This window comes from Odontomachus brunneus, unplaced genomic scaffold (genome assembly GCF_010583005.1).
Source record: "Odontomachus brunneus isolate Ranch 3 - 2012 unplaced genomic scaffold, Obru_v1 Obru_scaffold_053, whole genome shotgun sequence".
NCBI classification, from domain to species: domain Eukaryota; kingdom Metazoa; phylum Arthropoda; class Insecta; order Hymenoptera; family Formicidae; genus Odontomachus; species Odontomachus brunneus.
In genome coordinates this window covers 926,634-945,709 of record NW_022639503.1, presented here as the reverse complement: position 1 = coordinate 945,709, position 19,076 = coordinate 926,634, and the positions used below count along the sequence as shown (strand labels likewise).

The 19,076-nt window shown below is 38.5% G+C and overlaps 2 protein-coding genes across 4 annotated transcripts; one reads left to right on the top strand and one right to left on the bottom strand.

The window, feature by feature from the left end:
* Window positions 1–1,107: 1,107 nt before the first annotated feature.
* On the top strand, window positions 1,108–15,604 carry LOC116845565 (clustered mitochondria protein homolog). Of its 3 annotated transcripts, none has more exons than XM_032818352.1 (17): window positions 1,108–1,515; window positions 6,931–7,211; window positions 7,361–7,783; window positions 7,953–8,319; window positions 8,508–8,644; window positions 8,837–9,117; window positions 9,205–9,331; window positions 9,403–9,577; window positions 9,655–9,857; window positions 10,028–10,175; window positions 10,419–10,624; window positions 10,838–11,068; window positions 11,174–11,272; window positions 11,347–11,691; window positions 11,926–12,198; window positions 12,291–12,416; window positions 12,608–15,604. In XM_032818352.1, the coding sequence occupies exons 1-17, from the start codon at window positions 1,410–1,412 to the stop codon at window positions 13,298–13,300; spliced, it is 4,221 nt and encodes a 1,406-aa protein (XP_032674243.1). In that variant the 5' UTR covers window positions 1,108–1,409; the 3' UTR covers window positions 13,301–15,604. The 3 variants fall into 3 exon arrangements, with proteins under 3 accessions (XP_032674243.1, XP_032674244.1, XP_032674245.1); XM_032818353.1 differs by having other exon boundaries at window positions 1,110–1,515; window positions 10,838–11,044; XM_032818354.1 differs by lacking the exon at window positions 1,108–1,515 and adding an exon at window positions 4,002–5,626.
* LOC116845566 (U6 small nuclear RNA (adenine-(43)-N(6))-methyltransferase) lies at window positions 15,181–18,617 on the bottom strand. The gene is made up of 6 exons (XM_032818355.1): window positions 18,012–18,617; window positions 17,632–17,848; window positions 17,339–17,479; window positions 16,884–17,241; window positions 16,619–16,811; window positions 15,181–16,543 (listed from the first exon to the last, which is right to left on the bottom strand). Exons 1-6 carry the CDS (start codon window positions 18,114–18,116, stop codon window positions 15,968–15,970), a joined length of 1,590 nt encoding a protein of 529 aa, XP_032674246.1. The 5' UTR covers window positions 18,117–18,617; the 3' UTR covers window positions 15,181–15,967.
* Between the last annotated feature and the right edge of the window lie 459 nt (window positions 18,618–19,076).

Here is a 19,076-nt window from a genome sequence, read left to right as displayed (position 1 = left end):
GTGCAATAGTGCAAATAGTGTGTGTGACGTGTCATTTATGTGAGTACTTACAACGTCAAGTGAGTCAGCGTGGCTATTAAATTACTGTCGTAAAACCAAAAATGCCAGCATCTTATTGCATCAAAAAATGAAAAAAATTAATTGTAACAAAAAAATAGATTGTATTGGACATTATTTGCTCTGCTCATTTTCAACAAAAGAATTTTATGACTAAACGTAGTGAAATATGTGGCGGTAGCGGCCATTTTCTCGCATGCACCGGAAACTCTATCGGACACAACCGTTACCTACTTTTAGGGGCGCGTTCCGTTACACGCTGGCAACGCTCATCATTCTATCTTCGTTTAATGGCTCCTGCACACAGGACGCGGTAATGTTTGCCGCGCGGCGGAAGTCCGTGCGACAGCCAATCAATACGTTGTTTTTTCGTAAGAGCTAGAAGGTTATTACGGAAAGCAGCATATTGATTGGCTGTCGCGCGAACTTCCGTCGCGCGGCAAGCATTAAGGGACATCTACATTGGAAGTAAACAGTAAGAAGTAGGAAGTAAGAATAAAAAATTGACCAATCATAGTTAATTATTCTTGTCACATTTGACTGTGGTTGGTCAATTTCTTACTCTTACTTCCTACTTCTTGCTATTTACTTCCAATGTAGACGTCCCTTAACATACTTGACACACACGTACACAAAACCAGTTTATTGGTCACATATTATCTAAAGTATCTTGTAAGATAATATGCAATCAATAAACTGGTTTTGTGTAACATAGTATACGCAACTAGAAGCACCCAATCTAGTTTAATATAGACATCTGGGCCCCTATTCTTGAAATGGTTGCGTACACGTAAGTTTTACTGTGCATATTTAATCATACCATAAAATAGTTGCGCAATGAAAATTACATATACGCAAAAATTTTAAGAATAGGGATCCTGTGATGCGATGTGTAATGCATAACGCATTATAGAACAGTCAACCGCTAACTAATGATAACAAACCAATCGTGACCTCGCGAACTCGCCACAATGAGCCAATCATGGCCGTTCGGTGAGCCAATCGCGATTGCCTTACTAGTCCAATCATAGTTGTCGCCACAGGTCTTGTTCCTCGTTCGAAACGCACGTGCTGACCGCGAGACCGACCGCGCGCGCCGAGCAGTGCAGTGTATCGTCCTGTGAAAAAGTAAGTTGAACGTCGGCGCTCTCCTCCGATCACTGACGATTCGAAAGAACGTGCGATCGTGTGTCCGTTGAAGCGGGTTGAAGAAACTGCGAGAAGGAATTTCGTGTGAAAAGAGGTGACCGAGGGGAAGAGAGAAGAGATATATTCTGTACATTGTCGTTGCCTGTGTCTTCTGCTTTTTCATCATCGTCGTCGTCGTTATCGTCCTTGTTGTCTACTTGGAAATGGCACTAGGTGCACAGATCGAGACATCCGAGACCGGCGGAGACAATGCGAAGATTCCTCTGCTAAACAGCGATCAAGAACACGAAACTACCAATGAGGCGACCGGTGAGTACTCTGACTCCGTACACTCGCTTGCGATACTGTACTTTTTTAAGGTTAATCGAAGAGAGCGTCGCGCTCTAACGTGTTCACGTTATGTAATCCCTCGACGACAACGGCCACGACGTCGTTATGGTCGTCACGTCGCATCTCGCCGTAGCTGTCTTGGCTCGTCCAGGCAACTTTGCTCGTCCGTTCAATTTGCCGTGCGGCCGAACGCGGAGCCGGCCTCGATCGAGCGAGTGAGCGAGAGCGCGTGAGGGAACGTGCGAGTGGGAGCGAGACGGTGAGTGCGGCGAAGCACGTTATGTAACCCCGCGAAGAATTGCGCGAATCTCGACGCACACGGGGTCATGTGAGAGCCGCCATATCGCGAGGAGAGGCGGTGGCGGGAGGGCCAGCAGAAGACGCGTCGCGTAAAGGAGCAGAAGCTGTCCTAGCAGACGAATTTTACAGCTGCATGCAAAATTGCACTCTGTACGCGAGCGAATATATGCGCTCACGCGCGAGTGTTCGTCGGAATGCCTGGTGACGTATCGAGTAGACCAAGTAGTCCATTTCAAGCTATTCTCGAAAGACGCTCGTCGGCAGATAAGAAGCGACACTAAAATCACAGAACGAAACATAGCCTTGGCATTTGACCCTTCGACTCTCGTAGCCCGTTTGATGAATAATGCAGATTGTAACGGTTGTCTAGATCTTGTCTAGATCTAATAAAAGATCTTTGACTAACAATTTCCAAGGGTTTGATGAGAAGGCCGATTGCTCCGGGAGAGCGAAGATATCGAGGGTCTCGTTCGACAAGAGAAGCTCGCGATTAGAACGATTAACAGCACAAAGAAGAGCATGTATGGGCTGACGTAAGTCGGCGGTCTCGCAGCGGTCAAGCACCCTACTAGGAATCCTAATAGGAACGGCAAATTCTTCCTTCGTGCGCTCGTTGAGAAAACAGTCGCTCCTCTTAGTAATAATGATCTATAGATCGTCGCACGCGCCGCACACGGAGGCGCGCCGGCGGTGTGCACCGCGAACGCACATGTGCTGCACAACAGTGCGTTTACGTAATGCATCTCCAGTTGGGCGCTCATGATGAAAAACATCGATAGAGCGTAATGTGGATCCTTCAGAATTGACGCAACATTGATATTTAGGGCGTACATTCGTATAATGTGGACATCAAAGTTCTTTAGAATAAGAGCCCTTGCACAATGCCAGGCAACTGCACTATTGCTACAGGCAACAGGAATAGGTATTAGCCAATAGGAACAGGGAATAGAAATAATTGACCAATCCGAATTCCTATTCCCTGTTCCTATTGCCTGACATTCTGCAAGGATCTTAAAAGGGCTTAAGCCTATATCTTAAAATAAACATGTATCTATAATAACTTCAGTATCTTAAGATGAACATGTATCTACAATAACTTCAGTATCTACGATAAACTTGACATAATAAACGATACTGCGCATATGAAAAAAAGAAACATTTAGTACTTTACGATTATCTCGATAAATTCCTTCGCCTTAAGTATCAATGCCCGGACACATACCTAATCCTGGACATTCTTAGCAATAAAGACTCTTGTGATATACAATCCAAAAGAATTAAAGGCAATGAAAGAACCAAATGTTAGGGCGGAAGCAAACAAATTTTTTTAATTGAATACTAAAAAACAACAATGAAACAATACTCAATTAAAAAATAAAGAGGATCCAAACTGAGGACCGAAACGTTTGTCAATATATTTTTTAATTGAGTATTGTTTTATTGTAGTTTCTTAGTATTCTCTCTCTCTCTCTCAATTAAAAAAATTGTTTGCTTCTACCCCAATATTTGGCGTTTGGCTCTTTCATTGCCTTTAATTCTTTTGGCCTGGACATTCTTTTTGTTTTGGTCTTTAAATACAAATATTTAAACCTTCAACATAAATATACATACAAGAATTGAGTATATACATAAATTCCATGTTGAAAGTTTAAATATTCTTATTTGAAAACCAAAACAATAAGCCTGTCTAGAGTTAGATACTATGAATTAGTATTTATCTTACTACTTGAAAACTAATACAGTTCGACGATAGTCATGTAAATTACGCCCCAGTGCCTAGGAATCAGTCGTTTCAACCGAGGCGATCTAAGGCGAGGGGAATAAATTTGCCTTGCTGGAAAGAGCGAACGCATTCTCGATGCATTCGTCGCTCATTAAGAACGCTTAGCAACCGAGGCAATTTGCATCATAATATCGGCATTATACCGCGACGTTAAGTATCAAAGTTTAACATTTGTATTTGTTTATCCCGATCGAGGGAAGCGTCGAATATAACGTCGGTAAATAAAAAGATTAACAACCGGTAGTAAAGATAGAGGATGAAAGCAGGAGGAGAGGATGGTCGTCTCGTTCTAAGCGTGTTTCCGCCTGTGGGAACAATAGTGGGGCAGAATCGGAAAGAAGTATATATTGATAACCGAGGGTTATCGACGTCGTTATTATAACGCACGATACGCCGCGAACGATCAACATCCCTTGGCTATACTTAATCGTTAAGCTGACGCAGCTGCTCGTACTTTCGTCCTCTTCCAGACCGAGAGTGTAAATCGATCTTCAACGCTAGTGAAACTTACACGTACCTCACACGCATTAGTACTTGCGTGACATTATCTCCTGCTGGGCTCTATATTTAGCTGTAAACACTAGATAGAGAGATCGAGTCTACCTACCTTTGAGCTTACATTCAGGTTCGAGTTTTCTAATTGCGCGATGTGAATTTTCTTGTTTCACAAACAGAGAACGTTAATTGGAAAAGTATTACAAAGTTCCGAAAGCACGACGTCCGAGAAACGCTCAAACTGCGTGCGATGCTCTCCAAATTTTTTGGAGTCAAATTTCATTTCGGAAAATAGATAAGTAATCACCAAGTCACTCGAGTTTGACTTTTCACTCGGATAGAGTGAGTTTTCCGCGCTCTGAGTCGTCGAGTGAATATTTCCACTCGAAATTGAAGAGTAAATCTGACATACTCCAATGTCACAGGTAGATACTCTAATCGATTGAAACATTCAGATATCAGATGCAGAATTCACTCCAAGTTTGAATGGAACATTTGCTTTTGCGATTTCGAATGAAACGAAGGAAACGATATTTCCACTATCGCTTTGAATACAACAATTCTGCCACTTTTCACTCATTTTAAGTGAGATTCCGCGCGCTTCGCAAAATTCCGAGAACATTGTATAAACACTCGAAACTTTTTCTTTTTTTATTGTTTACACCCATTGCGGCAACACAGACTCCGCACAGACTATTTATTAGGTCAACAAGAAGGAGAAGCCAAAATTCACTCAAGCAAGTATGACCTTTTGCAGATAGATGTAATCGATCGTTTTCTCATTCTAACAGTGCGAAAAGGTCAATGGATGATAATGACGCCTGGTTGCGATTCCGTAATGGGCAACGTACCCTTGATTAAATTAAGCGGCGATTTAATGGCGACAGGAGAAAAGCGCGGCGAACCGCTCATCAACGTCGCGATAGGCATCAGAGTGGCGTGGGCGGTGATTTATGAATGATATTATAAGCGGTTGGGCGCGCATGCTTTCGTATCATCGTGCGTGAATGAAACGATGGTGACCTGTTCATTCATCCACACTGCGACGGATGTTGATGACAGATCTGGTGAAGAATACCGCGTATTATTGTAGAACCCAACGAGGACGCGTCCTTCTAGCCGATAAACCGCGTAATCCTACTTTGTTCCACTCTTCTTGCAAGCCGTTACGAGCGAGCCGCAAATGTCCTTATCACCTGTTGCGTAGCTGGTGTGTAATTTTAACAAGCTCTCACGTTTCGAAACTTAGTACTCCGTAAGCCGATATTTCGAAATAGATTCCTTTTCTGCGCTTCATGTAGTCATATACCTTATCTAGACTCATACGTATTATAATGCGTGTCACTGTATTACTATACTTTACGTTCGCTCATAGAAATGGCGTAATACAATAGCGATAACATGATGATAAGAAGGTAGTGCTATCAAGAAAATCAGAAAAATGCGAAAAACAAGCGGACAACTTCGTGGTATATACATGCCACGAATCAAATCAACTGAAGCGGACCACGTGTAAGTTTTTGTTATTTACTTATCAAAGCTTCTGGGCACTCCGTCGCGATCATGTTAGATTGTGACATCAGAAGTGAGAAATGAAAATTCCTGCATTTCATTTCCAGATGAAATAATGGTTGTGTGAAAGAACTCTTCAGATCGCTTGAGCATACTTGTAAAAAGCACCGAAAATTATCTTTTTCCTTTGACGGTCAATAAATAGCCGTAAAATTAACGTGATATGCGACTCTTCTTTTTAACCTACTTTTCCTCATGATCTTGTCACGAAAATTACACGCAAGAATTTTGGACATGCGTTTTCTCGCTTCTGATGTCATGAATCCACAGTTCCGCGACAAGTATATGTGTATTCAGGAGTTTTAGGGTTTTTCAATAGTTTAAACTTAGATTTCAACTTAAACTCTGTTTAAACAAAACAAACGCATTGTTAAAATAGAATTTAAACTTGAATTCAAGAGTTTAAACTGCTATTGAAAAACCGGCCCTTAAAGATATATTTTAAGTTTATCGAGCTTTTTCAGACTTTTTTTTATGTTCGGCATGTGTATTTCTAAAATCTTTTTCCTTAGAATAAGCTTGTATGAAATGTTTCTCTTATCAGATGTACTATCGTATCTATGATCGAGGTCGTAGATATCCGCAAAATTTATTTGCATGGCTTATCGAGGTGGAAAATTAATTTCGAATGTTTTAAAAATCGAAGCGTACACGACTGAGACTGACTAGAATTTGAACTGAATGTATTAAATATTGTACCGTGAATCATGGTATCGAATGACTGGTGATTGCTACTGATCGAGCAAATATCTCGACACAGATCGTTGGCCACTGCGAAATCAATGCATATCGCAAATACAGGCTAGATATAAATGGCACGGCATTTCGATGCGTACTATTTACTTTGTCACTTTATTTATAAGTGCGTCAGTGAATGCGACGAGTGACTGGAGAGTGCGTCGAGAAGTGCATCTATAACAACACCAAGCTCGAATCCCCGATGTATTTATATCTTTTCGGAGTGTGCGTTGCAACCCCCCTTTCAGTGTCAGGGCGAGAGCGAGTTCACACAAACGATTACCCGAATTGTTCTATGATTTATCCTCGGTTTAATGCTCCTGCTCATATCTTTTTAGATCAAGTTGCAATAATTGCACATTGACGAGATGCAACGAAATAAATGATCTGTATCATTCCGGCGATAATAATTATATCGCTGGAGTATTTCATAAATGATACATTATTGCTTTATCGCTTTATTTATATGAGTATCGGTATTAAATAATAACAATTGCTATTTGCAGAAGTAAAAAAAGAGGTAGCAGAAAGCGGTAGCACAAGCACAGCTGCGGAGAACGTCGTCGAAAAAGGAGAAGTCGAGGCAACCAAGGAGTGTGAGAAGGAGAAGGACAAGGACAATAAGAATAGCGACAAGAATGAGAAGGAAATAGATACCGACAAGGAAAAAGATGCCACGAATGAACAGGAGGTCGTCTTCATTCAGGACATGGGTTTTACCGTCAAGATCGTTAGCCCTGGTTCCGAGCCTTTCGACATTCAGGTGTCGAGCATGGAACTCGTGCAGGTGATCGTTGGTCTTTTAACAATGAAGAATTCGCGTGTGTTTTTGCATCTTATAATAATGTTGATAACATTAAGTCATAGTATAGTTTGGTCTAATGACCAAATTTTTATCTTAATTTTATAGACCAAAATTTTTGCTTTGTTTCTCAGGAGATTCATCAATTACTCATGGATCGTGAAGACACGTGCCATCGTACGTGCTTCTCGTTGCAAATGGACGGTAACACGCTGGACAATTTCGCCGAGCTGAAGAACATCGAGGGCCTAAAGGATGGTTCAATCATTAAAGTAGTGGAAGAACCGTATACGATGCGAGAGGCGCGCATACACGTGCGACACGTGCGTGACTTACTCAAGTCCGTAGATCCAGCGGACGCTTATAACGGCGTCGAGTGCAGCAGTCTGTCATTTCTCAACATAGTCACGAACGGTGATATTTTGGAGAAAAAGAAGACCCGTGCGGACTCTGTTGATTGCACGCCACCGGATTACATTACACCTGGTGGCAAGGACCGGCCGCTGTTACCGTTGCAGCCACAGGCGAAGGAGCAGAAATGTCCGCCATGTTTAAAAGTTAGTTAGTTAATATAATAAAGTTAATATATCTTTCTTATTTTGCTATCATAAGAATAACAAATCGATGTTCTATGAGGGTGAAGTAATACTGTTTTTCATAAGGCCAGATATTCAATTTTTTTTTTAAATAGAGTAATTTCTAAGCTTTATCTTCTCGTTTTTCTAGGTTCTAACGACATCAGGATGGAATCCACCGCCCGGTCATAGAAAGCTTCACGGCGATTTGATATATCTGCATGTGGTCACTTTGGAAGACAAACAGTATTACTTAACTGCATGTGCTAGAGGTTTTTTCGTCAATCAATCTACCAAGGAAGTGTTTAATCCAAAGCCGGCAACGCCGAGTCACCTGTGTCATAGTCTTATCGAGCTGCTCAATCAATTGAGTCCAGCGTTCAAGCGAGGATTCGCCGCTATGCAGCGACGTAGAACTCAGAGGCATCCTTTCGAACGAGTTGCCACGCCTTACCAGCTTTACGCTTGGAGCGCGCCGCAAATCGAGCACACTATCGATGCCATTCGCGCGGAAGACAGTACGTTCTCGTAAAATCTGGGTTTATCTCTCTCGCTTGATTGCTTCTTATTATAGAAGTAAAATATGAAGTGTATCTTAATTTTAGTCGCTGGAAAGTGCCAATAAGTTAGTGATATTTAAAAATTATAAAAAAACAAATAAGATAGTATAAGTCCGATTTAATCTATTTTTGTCCATTTACTTTAGCATTCTCCTCAAAATTGGGATATGAAGAACACATCCCAGGACAAACTCGCGATTGGAACGAGGAGTTGCAGACCACGAGAGAACTACCACGTAAAAATCTTCCCGAGAGATTATTGCGAGAGCGTGCCATTTTCAAGGTGCGTTTTTTAAAACAATTTTTTTAAAACAAGAGAAAAATAAAACAATTTTATAAATACTATTAAGTATTTATGTTATTAAATCATGCTGACTATTCGTAATTTTAAATAACAAAATTATAACAATTAATAATTCTTTGATCTTTGATAATTAAATACTAATATATTAAACTGTTATTTTAAATTGTTCAGGTCCACAGCGACTTTGTAGCTGCTGCAACTCGCGGAGCAATGGCTGTGATCGACGGCAACGTGATGGCGATCAATCCTGGCGAGGAGGCTAAGATGCAGATGTTTATTTGGAATAACATCTTCTTTTCACTCGGCTTCGACGTGCGGGATCATTACAAGGAATTAGGTGGCGACGCAGCGGCTTTTGTTGCGCCTCGCAATGATTTACAGGGTGTTCGTGTCTATGCAGTTGTGGATTTACCAGGTCTTTATACTCTCGGCACTGTCGTCATCGATTACAGGTGTGTTGACACACATTTTTTATGTTGCTAATAATTGTCGATATAATTATTAAATGACAACTTAATTCTCACTAATTGTCTCCGTAGAGGCTACCGCGTTACTGCCCAATCTATTATACCTGGTATATTAGAGCGCGAGCAAGAGCAGTCTGTAGTGTATGGATCGATCGACTTTGGAAAGACTGTACTCACACATCCTAAATATCTTGAATTGGTAAATAAATAATATGAAAATTGTACAGCCAAAGTTGTATCATGTTATATTATATTGTTTTGTGCATTTAGCTGAATAAAGCCGGGCAGCAGTTGAAGATCCTCCCGCACAAGGTAATTAACGACGCTGGTGAAGAAGTAGAACTTTGTAGCAGTGTGGAATGTAAGGGAATAATCGGCAATGATTCGCGGCATTACGTGTTGGATCTATTGAGGACCTTCCCACCAGACGTGAATTTCCTTAAACGTGAGTCCAAACACAAATATTTTAAGATGTATCACATATTTGTTTTTCTTATTCAAAGAAACATTTCTCTCGTGCAGTGGAAGGTGTAGAGCTGAGCAAGGAAGCGCGAGCCCTTGGATTCCCCGTTGAGCACAAGCACAGATTGGCCTGTCTTCGTCAAGAATTGATAGACTCGTTCGTCGAAGCGCGATACGTTCAGTTCATTAAGCACGCGGCTGTTCATCTGCAACAGCTTACGTCAGCCAGAAGGTCTCAGAAGGAAAAGGAAACAACTGCAAAGGTAAACGGATAGTTTTAAAATATATTTTTCATTTTAACGTTATATTTTTATATTGTTACTTTTTTCTTTCGGATATTGTTACTCATTTCTTTACAAAATATGAAATATAATTTAAGACAAAGTTTTTAAAATATAATACAATTATTAATTAGACGTAATTTTGATGTTAGGAAAGTAAGAAGGAAGATTCAGCCACTACTGTAGCAACAGTTGACAGTAACAAAGAGGATTGTACTCAATCATTGATAGAAGCCGACGAAGCTAAGAAGATTGTCGAGAGCATTACTGATTCGATCACGGGCGGTGAAAAACAGGAACGTACGTATCATAACATTTTTCAAATATATATATGTTTGTATAAAATGGAGCGCATTCGCGCGCGAATTTTAGTATAAATTATGGTATAAACGTTAACAAGTTTAGTATTTAATGGAGGAGTAAAAAATAGAATATGTATGCAAAAAGGAGAATGTTTGAGACTGCAAACTTTATAACTTGATTACAAAATACAAGTTGTTCCAACGAAAAACTGTTTTTATTATAAACACTTGTTAATAACAGTGGAAGAAAGTACGAAAGAAGTCGTACGAAAAGCTGCAGCAGCGGTAGGCAGTTTGCGAGAGGCCGAATTCGATGTACGATTCAATCCAGATGTGTATTCGCCTGGTGTCAAGCATCCTGATCCTAATGGCGCTGATCTGAAGAAACAAAAGCAATTAGTAAAGGATGCTGCCGATTTTCTGCTTACAGTGCAGCTGCCAACGTTCGTAAGTTGGTTATAAAATTCTAATTAAATCATGTAGTTATTTTTTTTCAGTTATATATTAGAGAATTATATTTAGCACATAATTTCTCTGAAATTTTTAGTTAAAAATCAAGTTGTTGACTCTTTAACTGTTTTAATTATTAAAATAAATTCAATTATATCTTCTTATCAATTTTAATGTTAGTTTTAATCTGTAATCGTGTCTTTGTTTTAGATTCGAGAATGCTTGGATCACACGGCGGCATCGATGGACGGCGGTACGTTAGTAGAAGCTCTTCATGGTAGAGGCATTAACGTCCGGTATCTCGGCAAATTAGCAGCTATGCTAGCCGCGGTACCGCAGTTGCAGTATCTTAATCACATTGCTGTTTCGGAACTGATTCTTCGATCGGCTAAGCACATTTTCACCTCTTATATGCAGGTATTAATATTTAAGAATAGAAAGGTAAGATAGCAAAATTTTCGAAATATGTTGTAAAACGCATGTATGTATGTACATATGTATGCGTAAAACGTTGCGAAACGCATCTGTAAACGTGTTATTTTACAGGGAACAGAACTGATGAGTCTATCGGCAGCTGTTAGTCATTTTCTGAACTGTTTGCTGTCCTCAGCCCAGATTATACATCCGCAACAAAATTTGGAAGAGGTATCACATTAGTCAAATTACATTGACGTAGGTTAATGCGTTGTTAATTACTAAATTAAGTGATTTTATTTCAGCTTCAAAGCAAGGCTGCTAAACGTCGCAACAAACGTAAAGGCAGGAACAATGGACCACAGCAGTCCGAGGTTGAATGGGCGTCTTTAACACCTAAATCACTATGGCAGCAAATAAAGAGCGATCTAAAGGCTTACTACGATTGGGAAACGCCGAGTCCGGAATCATTGGACGCTACGATAGAGCACTTCCATTTACAGAAGATCTCGTTATTACGCGGCTTCTGCATTAAGACTGGTATTCAGATATTGTTACGTGAATATAACTTTGAAAATAAAAACCGGGTGACATTCTTCGAAGAGGATATACTGAACATCTTCCCCGTCGTCAAGCATATCAATCCTAGGGTGAGTCATGATGGTTGTTGTTTAGAAAAGAAATTGGAGTTAATTTCAGAGCAGCCTGAAATATCTGGTAAAACCCTGTGATATATTTAAAGTATCTGTATTTCTTTTTAATAATTTTATTTGATTAGAGTTGTTACTTGCTAAAAATGAGACTAATACTTAAAACTCTTAGAAGTTTAACTTAAAATTGGATTTTCGAGTTTGGAAATGTTAACCTCACTCGGGTTCTTTCAGGCCAGCGACGCATATAACTTTTACACTACTGGTCAGAATAAGATTCAGCAAGGATACCTAAAGGATGGATACGAGTTGATCAGTGAAGCACTGAATCTTTTGAATAATGTGTATGGTGCTATGCATCCAGAGATTGCACAGTGTCTGAGAATGCTGGCACGTCTGAATTATATAATGGGCGATCACGCGGAGGCGCTCGCCACTCAACAGAAAGCTGTTCTTATGTCAGAGAGAGTCAATGGCATCGATCACCCGTACACCATTACGGAATACGTAAGTTATATATTTTACTATATAAAATGAACAGTATAATGTGTAATTTAAAAGCAAAACTTATGTTTTCTCTTTTGTCTCTCCATTTATAGATACATCTCGCCCTATATTCATTCGCCAACGGTCAGGTATCCGTATCGTTAAGATTATTATATAGAGCGCGTTATCTGGCTCTCTTAGTATGCGGCGAAGATCATCCGGAAGTAGCCTTGCTTGACGTAAGTATAATACAATACAAGTATAATACAATAATCCGTAAGTATAATACAATACAAGTATAATACAATAATCCGTAACTTACAATTGGTAGACAACACATGAGTAATAACTGATTTCGGCGTCTTACAAATTGTCCTAAAATTCCAACTCATAAATCGCAAACAATAACGTTGTCTTCTTGTGCTTTCAGAGCAATATTTCGCTAATTCTGCATGCTGTCGGCGAATACGACTTATCCTTACGATTCCTGGAACACGCGTTGACACTAAATCTACGTTACCATGGCGCGCGTTCGCTGAAAGTAGCGATGTCATATCATTTGGTTGCGCGTACGCAGTCTTGCATGGGTGATTTCCGTGCGGCGTTGAATAATGAGAAGGAGACATACGCGATCTACAAGCAGCAACTGGGTGAGGAACATGAAAAGACAAAAGAGAGTAGTGACTGTCTTCGTCACCTGACGCAGCAAGCGGTTGTACTGCAAAAAAAGATGAACGAGATCTATACGGGCAAGTCGAGCGTGAGCTTGCCGCCGATCCAAGTGCAACCACCAAGTATGGGTTCTGTGTTGGATATGCTTAATGTCATCAACGGCATCCTCTTCGTGCAGATCAGCCAACAAGACATTGACAACTTTAAAGCGGAGATCGAGAAACGGCAGAAAGAACAATCGCCCTTTGCGGATGGCGGCGGCGGTAGCAGTAGCGAAGCTATCAACAAGACAATTGAAGACAGTTGCAAGAAGGATGATAAGGAGATAAAGACATTGAATGATGTTACGGAGAGAAAGATTGAGCCGAAGGTGGAAACAAACGAAGATGGAAAGAAGCTGGAATCTGACGAAGCAGCGACATTGGAGCCGGTCGTTGCTGCAGAAAGCTGAGCCTTTTGCTCCATCGTGAACAACGAACGAATACTAGTAGTTTTTCCTTTCTCTTTTTTCTAAGCCCTAGTCCTTCTCCGATGTGCCGTGCGTGCGCGCAGCGTTTTCATCCCGAAGACTTACGACGACAACGATAACTTCGAGCGGAATCGAGGATCGTCGTACACTTGATTATACGTTTGTTACTGTTTTAGTGCTGTTTAAAGATCGATTCATACACCTATATCAGTGACCCAATCAGTGTTGTGACTTTTCTTTGATACACATAAATGGACATGTTCGAACATGTTAGACGTTATATCATATTTTTCGTTTTACTGTTTTCCCACACTGTCATATAAAGAAGATTACGACGCTGAAAGAATAAATGTCATCGATACTGTGTATAAATCGATCTTATAGAACGTTTAGTCTGTCAAGCTATGAGAACGAGATTGCTACAAGAAGCAAAGTTACGACGTTTGTTGTCGATGGCATGTTTACGAAGAAGGGAAATATATTCGCCGAGGTCGAATTCTCAAACAATGACTTCAGCTGAGCACGCAAAACGCACATTCGTTTGTTATACCAGATGTATATAACGAAATAGAGTGCCATGTCGTTCGGAAATTTATTCAATGCAAGCATAGTTAGCGACAAGATCATTGAAAAACTCCTCGTCGCAAAATCAAAGAGCAATATGTGATTCTTTAATCATATGCATAACAACGTAACTTCACCGAGAGCTCGAATACATTCATCGCAACAACGCAACGGCGATAAGTGATCATTGATGATAGATCGGTGAATCTGTTAACCCTCGATAACATTCGATACACGCGATTAAACAGCGAATTCGCATTAGATTCCAAAAACTGATTTTTTTCTATCACTTTCCTTTTATTTTAATTCGCGTTTAATTTTATACTAGTGTCTTTTTGTGAGATCATTGTTTTCTTTTCTACTATGTTATTATCATGTATCGCTCAATTTTAATTGCCGATAAGAAAGATTTTTTCGGCTTTGTTAGCTTTTAATTTGACACTAAACGCATGAAACTCAATTTGTCCATTTACATATAAAACTGCTGAGAAATCGATCAAGTTACAATGATCTCAGATATTTTGACGTGCCTATGCATTCTATAAAAAATAGGAGTTTTATTCAAGAGAACTTTAAACAAATTCTAAAAAAATACGATGTATTTTAAATTTTCCTGAAAAAAGTTGTGTCAAATTAAGGGTTAAACTATATTCGCGCGAAAAAATGTGCTTCCAATTACTTTCACGAATAATCTCGAATTTTTTAGATCTATAATTCGTGACAAAATTCTGTTTGAATTCTGTTCTTGCACGCAATATATAATAAAGAAGCAATTCGATGATTTGGTTACGTTTGTAACTGTATATATAAATACATATACATTTACAAATCTTCGAGTTTTTCTTATATTATAGTGCCCATAAAATTGTAAATAGTATTCCGTTCCGTATTATAGATCTCGTCTTAAACGCGCTTTACCCTTAATAAATATACTTAATTATTATAAGGTGTTTATTACATCGTAACATACACACACATATATACATCACCCCTTGATATTCTCGGTCTTAAAGATGTGGTGATAAAAATACAACGTAAGAAATGGCATTATCGCATATCCCAATCATGTTCATGAATAGAGTATGCGGGAACTGATCATTAGTGAAGTTACCGTGATTGTAGTTTGACTTGAAGGTCGCTAGCGTTTTGGCAATTATAGTCTTTAGCTCATAAGAGAAAATGAGAATCGATTGTTACCAAGTTGTTTATATCCATTTTTGTTCGTTGTGTTAGTTCTGCTTTGTTAGATCTATCCGCGGTTTGGTTCAATATTTATCTTCTTTTCTTTTTTTTCCAACGTGTGTGTGTGTGTATATATATATATATATATATATATATATATATATATATATATGTATGTATGTAGGTGTTTTGTCGCGATTTAATTATCGAGCAGAAGATGAAGTGAACGACAGTGAAGTAGTCGCAAGATATCATTGATTACCGAAAATAGTGCTGATTAATTTTGACCTCTCGTAGATTTTAAGCAATTTAGGCCTGAGAAGAAGAGCACCGTTGCCTGCAATAGTAGTAAGAATAGAATGAACGAGCGATCGAACGATCAAATTATCGCTGTGCTAAGTGATGTATCATCACAATGTACGATCTCTTTTCGACGAGCTCTCATTCGCATCGCAATAACAATAATAACAATAAATTACTACATTGCACTTGTTAGCCAAGTTGTATTATAAAAAAAGGAATATAACTGATTAAGACCTATTCCCTGCCTCCCTAATCCAAAAGGGCGTATCTTTAATTTTCAGTATTAAAGATTTTGTAAAGATTAATAAATAATATGAAATAATTCGCTTGTGTTTTGCCAGTTATTAATTCGAAAAAATCTGCTTTTTTTTCACTTAAGAAATACAAACAATAAACTCAACACTGTTTTATTATGCGCCCGTTTGGCTTAGTGGAGCTATATCATATATATCATAAAAAGTTGTAAACTTAGTGAACTTACCAACCGCTATATGGATTTTCGTTAACACATGTTGCATGAAATAAAACATTTTATATATAATGATTTGCACTTAGTCGAGCTACAAATTCCTAGAGCAAACGTATAAATAATATAACACTTTATGATTGATTCAGTGGTACAGTAACATCTTCGCCAGTATTTCTTTTCATCTTCTTTCTTCTTTTTTTGACCGATTTCGACGGATCGTGAAGACTCGTTCTCTTCACTCCTAATCTGTTCATCAGATATTGCCGCAACGACTGTAACGCTTCCAAACCACCACTTCCGTTCTCAAAAATCATCCATATCCTGAATAAGTCATCTTCTGGAACTGTCTCTTCAATTTCCGAGCTTTCTATTTCTACCCAAAGCTCGCAAGTTAGCAAAGGAACACATTCGCTCGAACTTTCGCCATATTTTTCTTTCCTCGCTGATAACGTTTCCTCTGAGAGCTTCTCATTAGCTTGCTTGATATTGATGTTCTCTTCTGCAGTAATTATTGTGTCAGAAGTTTCTTTCGTGTTAACGCTTGTTTTAACACATTCACCGTCTGACTCTTTCAGCTTTTTTAACGCAAGCTGTTGTGTCAATCGTCGTTTTCTGCGCGCGTGCTCCCATGTCTTTTCTTTAGCGGTCAGTTGACACACCCATCCGTCGAAATTGTCCTCGGAGATCGGTACTTCTTGCAATTCAATCTGTTGTAATAGATTTAAGATTGACTAAAGCAACTAGACTCCAAACACACATCGTCCATATAATATATACATTACATTTAACTCTTTTGCTGTTGAATTTAGGAAACTAATCACATCATCCATGCAGGAAAATTTATCATTCATAGGAAACGTTATCGAGGTCTTGTTCTCGAACAATGGCATTACGGATTTCTCAGCCTTTCTAATAACAGGTGCGGTGTTTAAGTCCAAGACATTTTTAGGTAGGAAACTCCAAGCCAAACCCCATCTATAAATAGTTTTAATCATTTCAATCAAGGATTTATCCATTTGATAATTTAACAAATAATTAACAAGATACCGTGTTGTATGACCCTGGCAGAATACCGTCCATGTCACATTCTTTATATTGTTAGATCTTATCACCTTCTTAAGACAAAAAAAGTCTACTTTCTTCCCTATCATTGTGCTATAGACTTTTATTCGATCTCCCAGCTCAATACTCTCCTCAATCATCCTCGTCACAAATGCTAATTCGCCACCCTTAGTCTTCAACTCGCCTTCATTTCCAGTTGGCGCATTTCTGGGTGGTAAAGCTTTTGCAACTCTTTCACCATCTCCTTCATTCTCAAAGAAGGGTGGATTACACATGGAAAAGTCGTAAACTTTATCTTTTTCCACTGCGTTCTTAAAAATGCTATCAGAGTTCACTGTGACCACTATATTGGAAAATTTCATATTATGTAAAATTAATTTTACTCAGTATTGGAGGAGGAAAAAGTCTGGATCTCAGTATTGGAGGAGAATAAAGTTCACCTTTGATCAAGTCTTGCAGATTGTTTTTCCTTATGCAATTTTCTGCATGATTTATACTCTCCTTGTCTACTTCTGTGCCAATCATGTGACATTTATAAATTTTGGCTAGTAACAGAGCATATATACTAATTGCTCCAGTGCCTATTTTAAACATATTTATTTAATTAGTCACACATTATAATGCTAGAAATAAAGTAGTATAATAGATCATCATTATTCGATCTTGAAAAGGACTGCCTTAAATTATTATTTATCCTTATCTTCCTCTTTAATTTAGAAGAGTTTCCATATACCAATGTCTATTCCTGTGGTCTTATCCATCGTAAGTTTAGAATGTTTCATCAAGTCCTCAATCCACAGAACATAATTCATGCGAAGTGTAAGTGCTGGGTTTAATTTGTCAGGTGGTATGCTTACATGCAGATCAAAGTCATGTTTTAAAAGTGTCTCTGTGAGCACACGAACACTCTCCTTTTTTTTGAAATCAATCTTGACTTTTCCTGTGAGATCCTACAAAGTAACAATTTATAATCAAGTAATATAAAGTTTTATACAATTCTTATCATCGTATCGAGATATAACATGTTCCCATGTTTCTATTTCTTTTATGCCTTCTAGCTATTTCTAGCTATATATTTCATTTTTCATATATAAATTACAAAAGATGTAATACCGTGATTGCAACTTCACGAAACTCCGGGTACATGATCGCAAGTTTCTTGTAATCAGGCGATTTTTTATATTTGTTCCTTGGATGAATATATTTCTTTACATGCATCTTGATCACAATCAGTAAGACTGACTCATATGTCGGAAACAATTAATTATAACTATCAATTAATTATAGCTCGATATCATTTACAATATCGAAACTATTAACAGTGTTTAAATAATTGCCGTACTTGCTATATTAAGCCAGTGGCACACGATGCTTGTTTTCATCTGGATTGCTTGCTGGATGGAAATATTCTGTTATGATTGGTGCATTTCTGAAGACGGACCAATCAGAATAGAGTATTTCCATCCAGCAGCAATCCAACATCGTGTGCAACTGGCTTTAGATAACCTGAAAATAACAAGTTAACTACTTTGTTGTTGAGTTATATTACTTACAAATAAAATATGGCTGACTTATTGTTGAGTTATACTCACAGCTTCTATATACTACTAGAGACAATGGACAATGGACAACGCATCTATTGACCAATTGCTCAACAGTTGTACAACTGTCAATGTAATTGGTCTAGATTTAGGGATAAATCAACAATAACATCTAACAATAAGAATGAATAATCGTTGATTGCTCACTGAGCGCTTTTTCCATTGAACATGTCCATTGTCTCTACTTTTTTAGATAGATAACGATTTGTATAGATAACGATAAATATAGATAACAATTTATATAGATAACGATAATTTATATAGAAAACACCAAGATAGTCATAAATTATAAAAATTATAAAAATTATAAAATTATAAAAATTAATGTTTTATTATACACTGAGTGTCTATATCGAATAACTACAAATAGTTGATAATTGTCCTTTTTCAATTATCTCCGGGCCCCTCGGCTCTCTTTGTTCGAAAATTTACCCTGAGCTGTCAGTCTTTAATATATGTGGTCTGTTCTTTTTCAGCTGCACTGATGAACTGGTGCAATAAATTAGAGTGAGAAAACATATACTTGTCTCACTTTAACTTATTGCACCAGTTCAGCAGTGCAGCTGAAAAGAACAGA

Coding starts and splice junctions, on each gene's coding strand:
- LOC116845565 (XM_032818352.1), top strand. CDS start 1,410: ATGGCACTAGGTGCACAGATCGAGACATCCGAGACCGGCGGAGACAAT. Junction 9,118..9,204: donor ACTGTCGTCATCGATTACAG/GTGTGTTGACAC, acceptor TTGTCTCCGTAG/AGGCTACCGCGTTACTGCCC. Junction 11,069..11,173: donor TAATATTTAAGAATAGAAAG/GTAAGATAGCAA, acceptor GTTATTTTACAG/GGAACAGAACTGATGAGTCT.
- LOC116845566 (XM_032818355.1), bottom strand. CDS start 18,116: ATGCATGTAAAGAAATATATTCATCCAAGGAACAAATATAAAAAATCG. Junction 17,480..17,631: donor GACCACAGGAATAGACATTG/GTATATGGAAAC, acceptor TGTTTAAAATAG/GCACTGGAGCAATTAGTATA. Junction 16,812..16,883: donor TGCCAGGGTCATACAACACG/GTATCTTGTTAA, acceptor AACTATTTATAG/ATGGGGTTTGGCTTGGAGTT.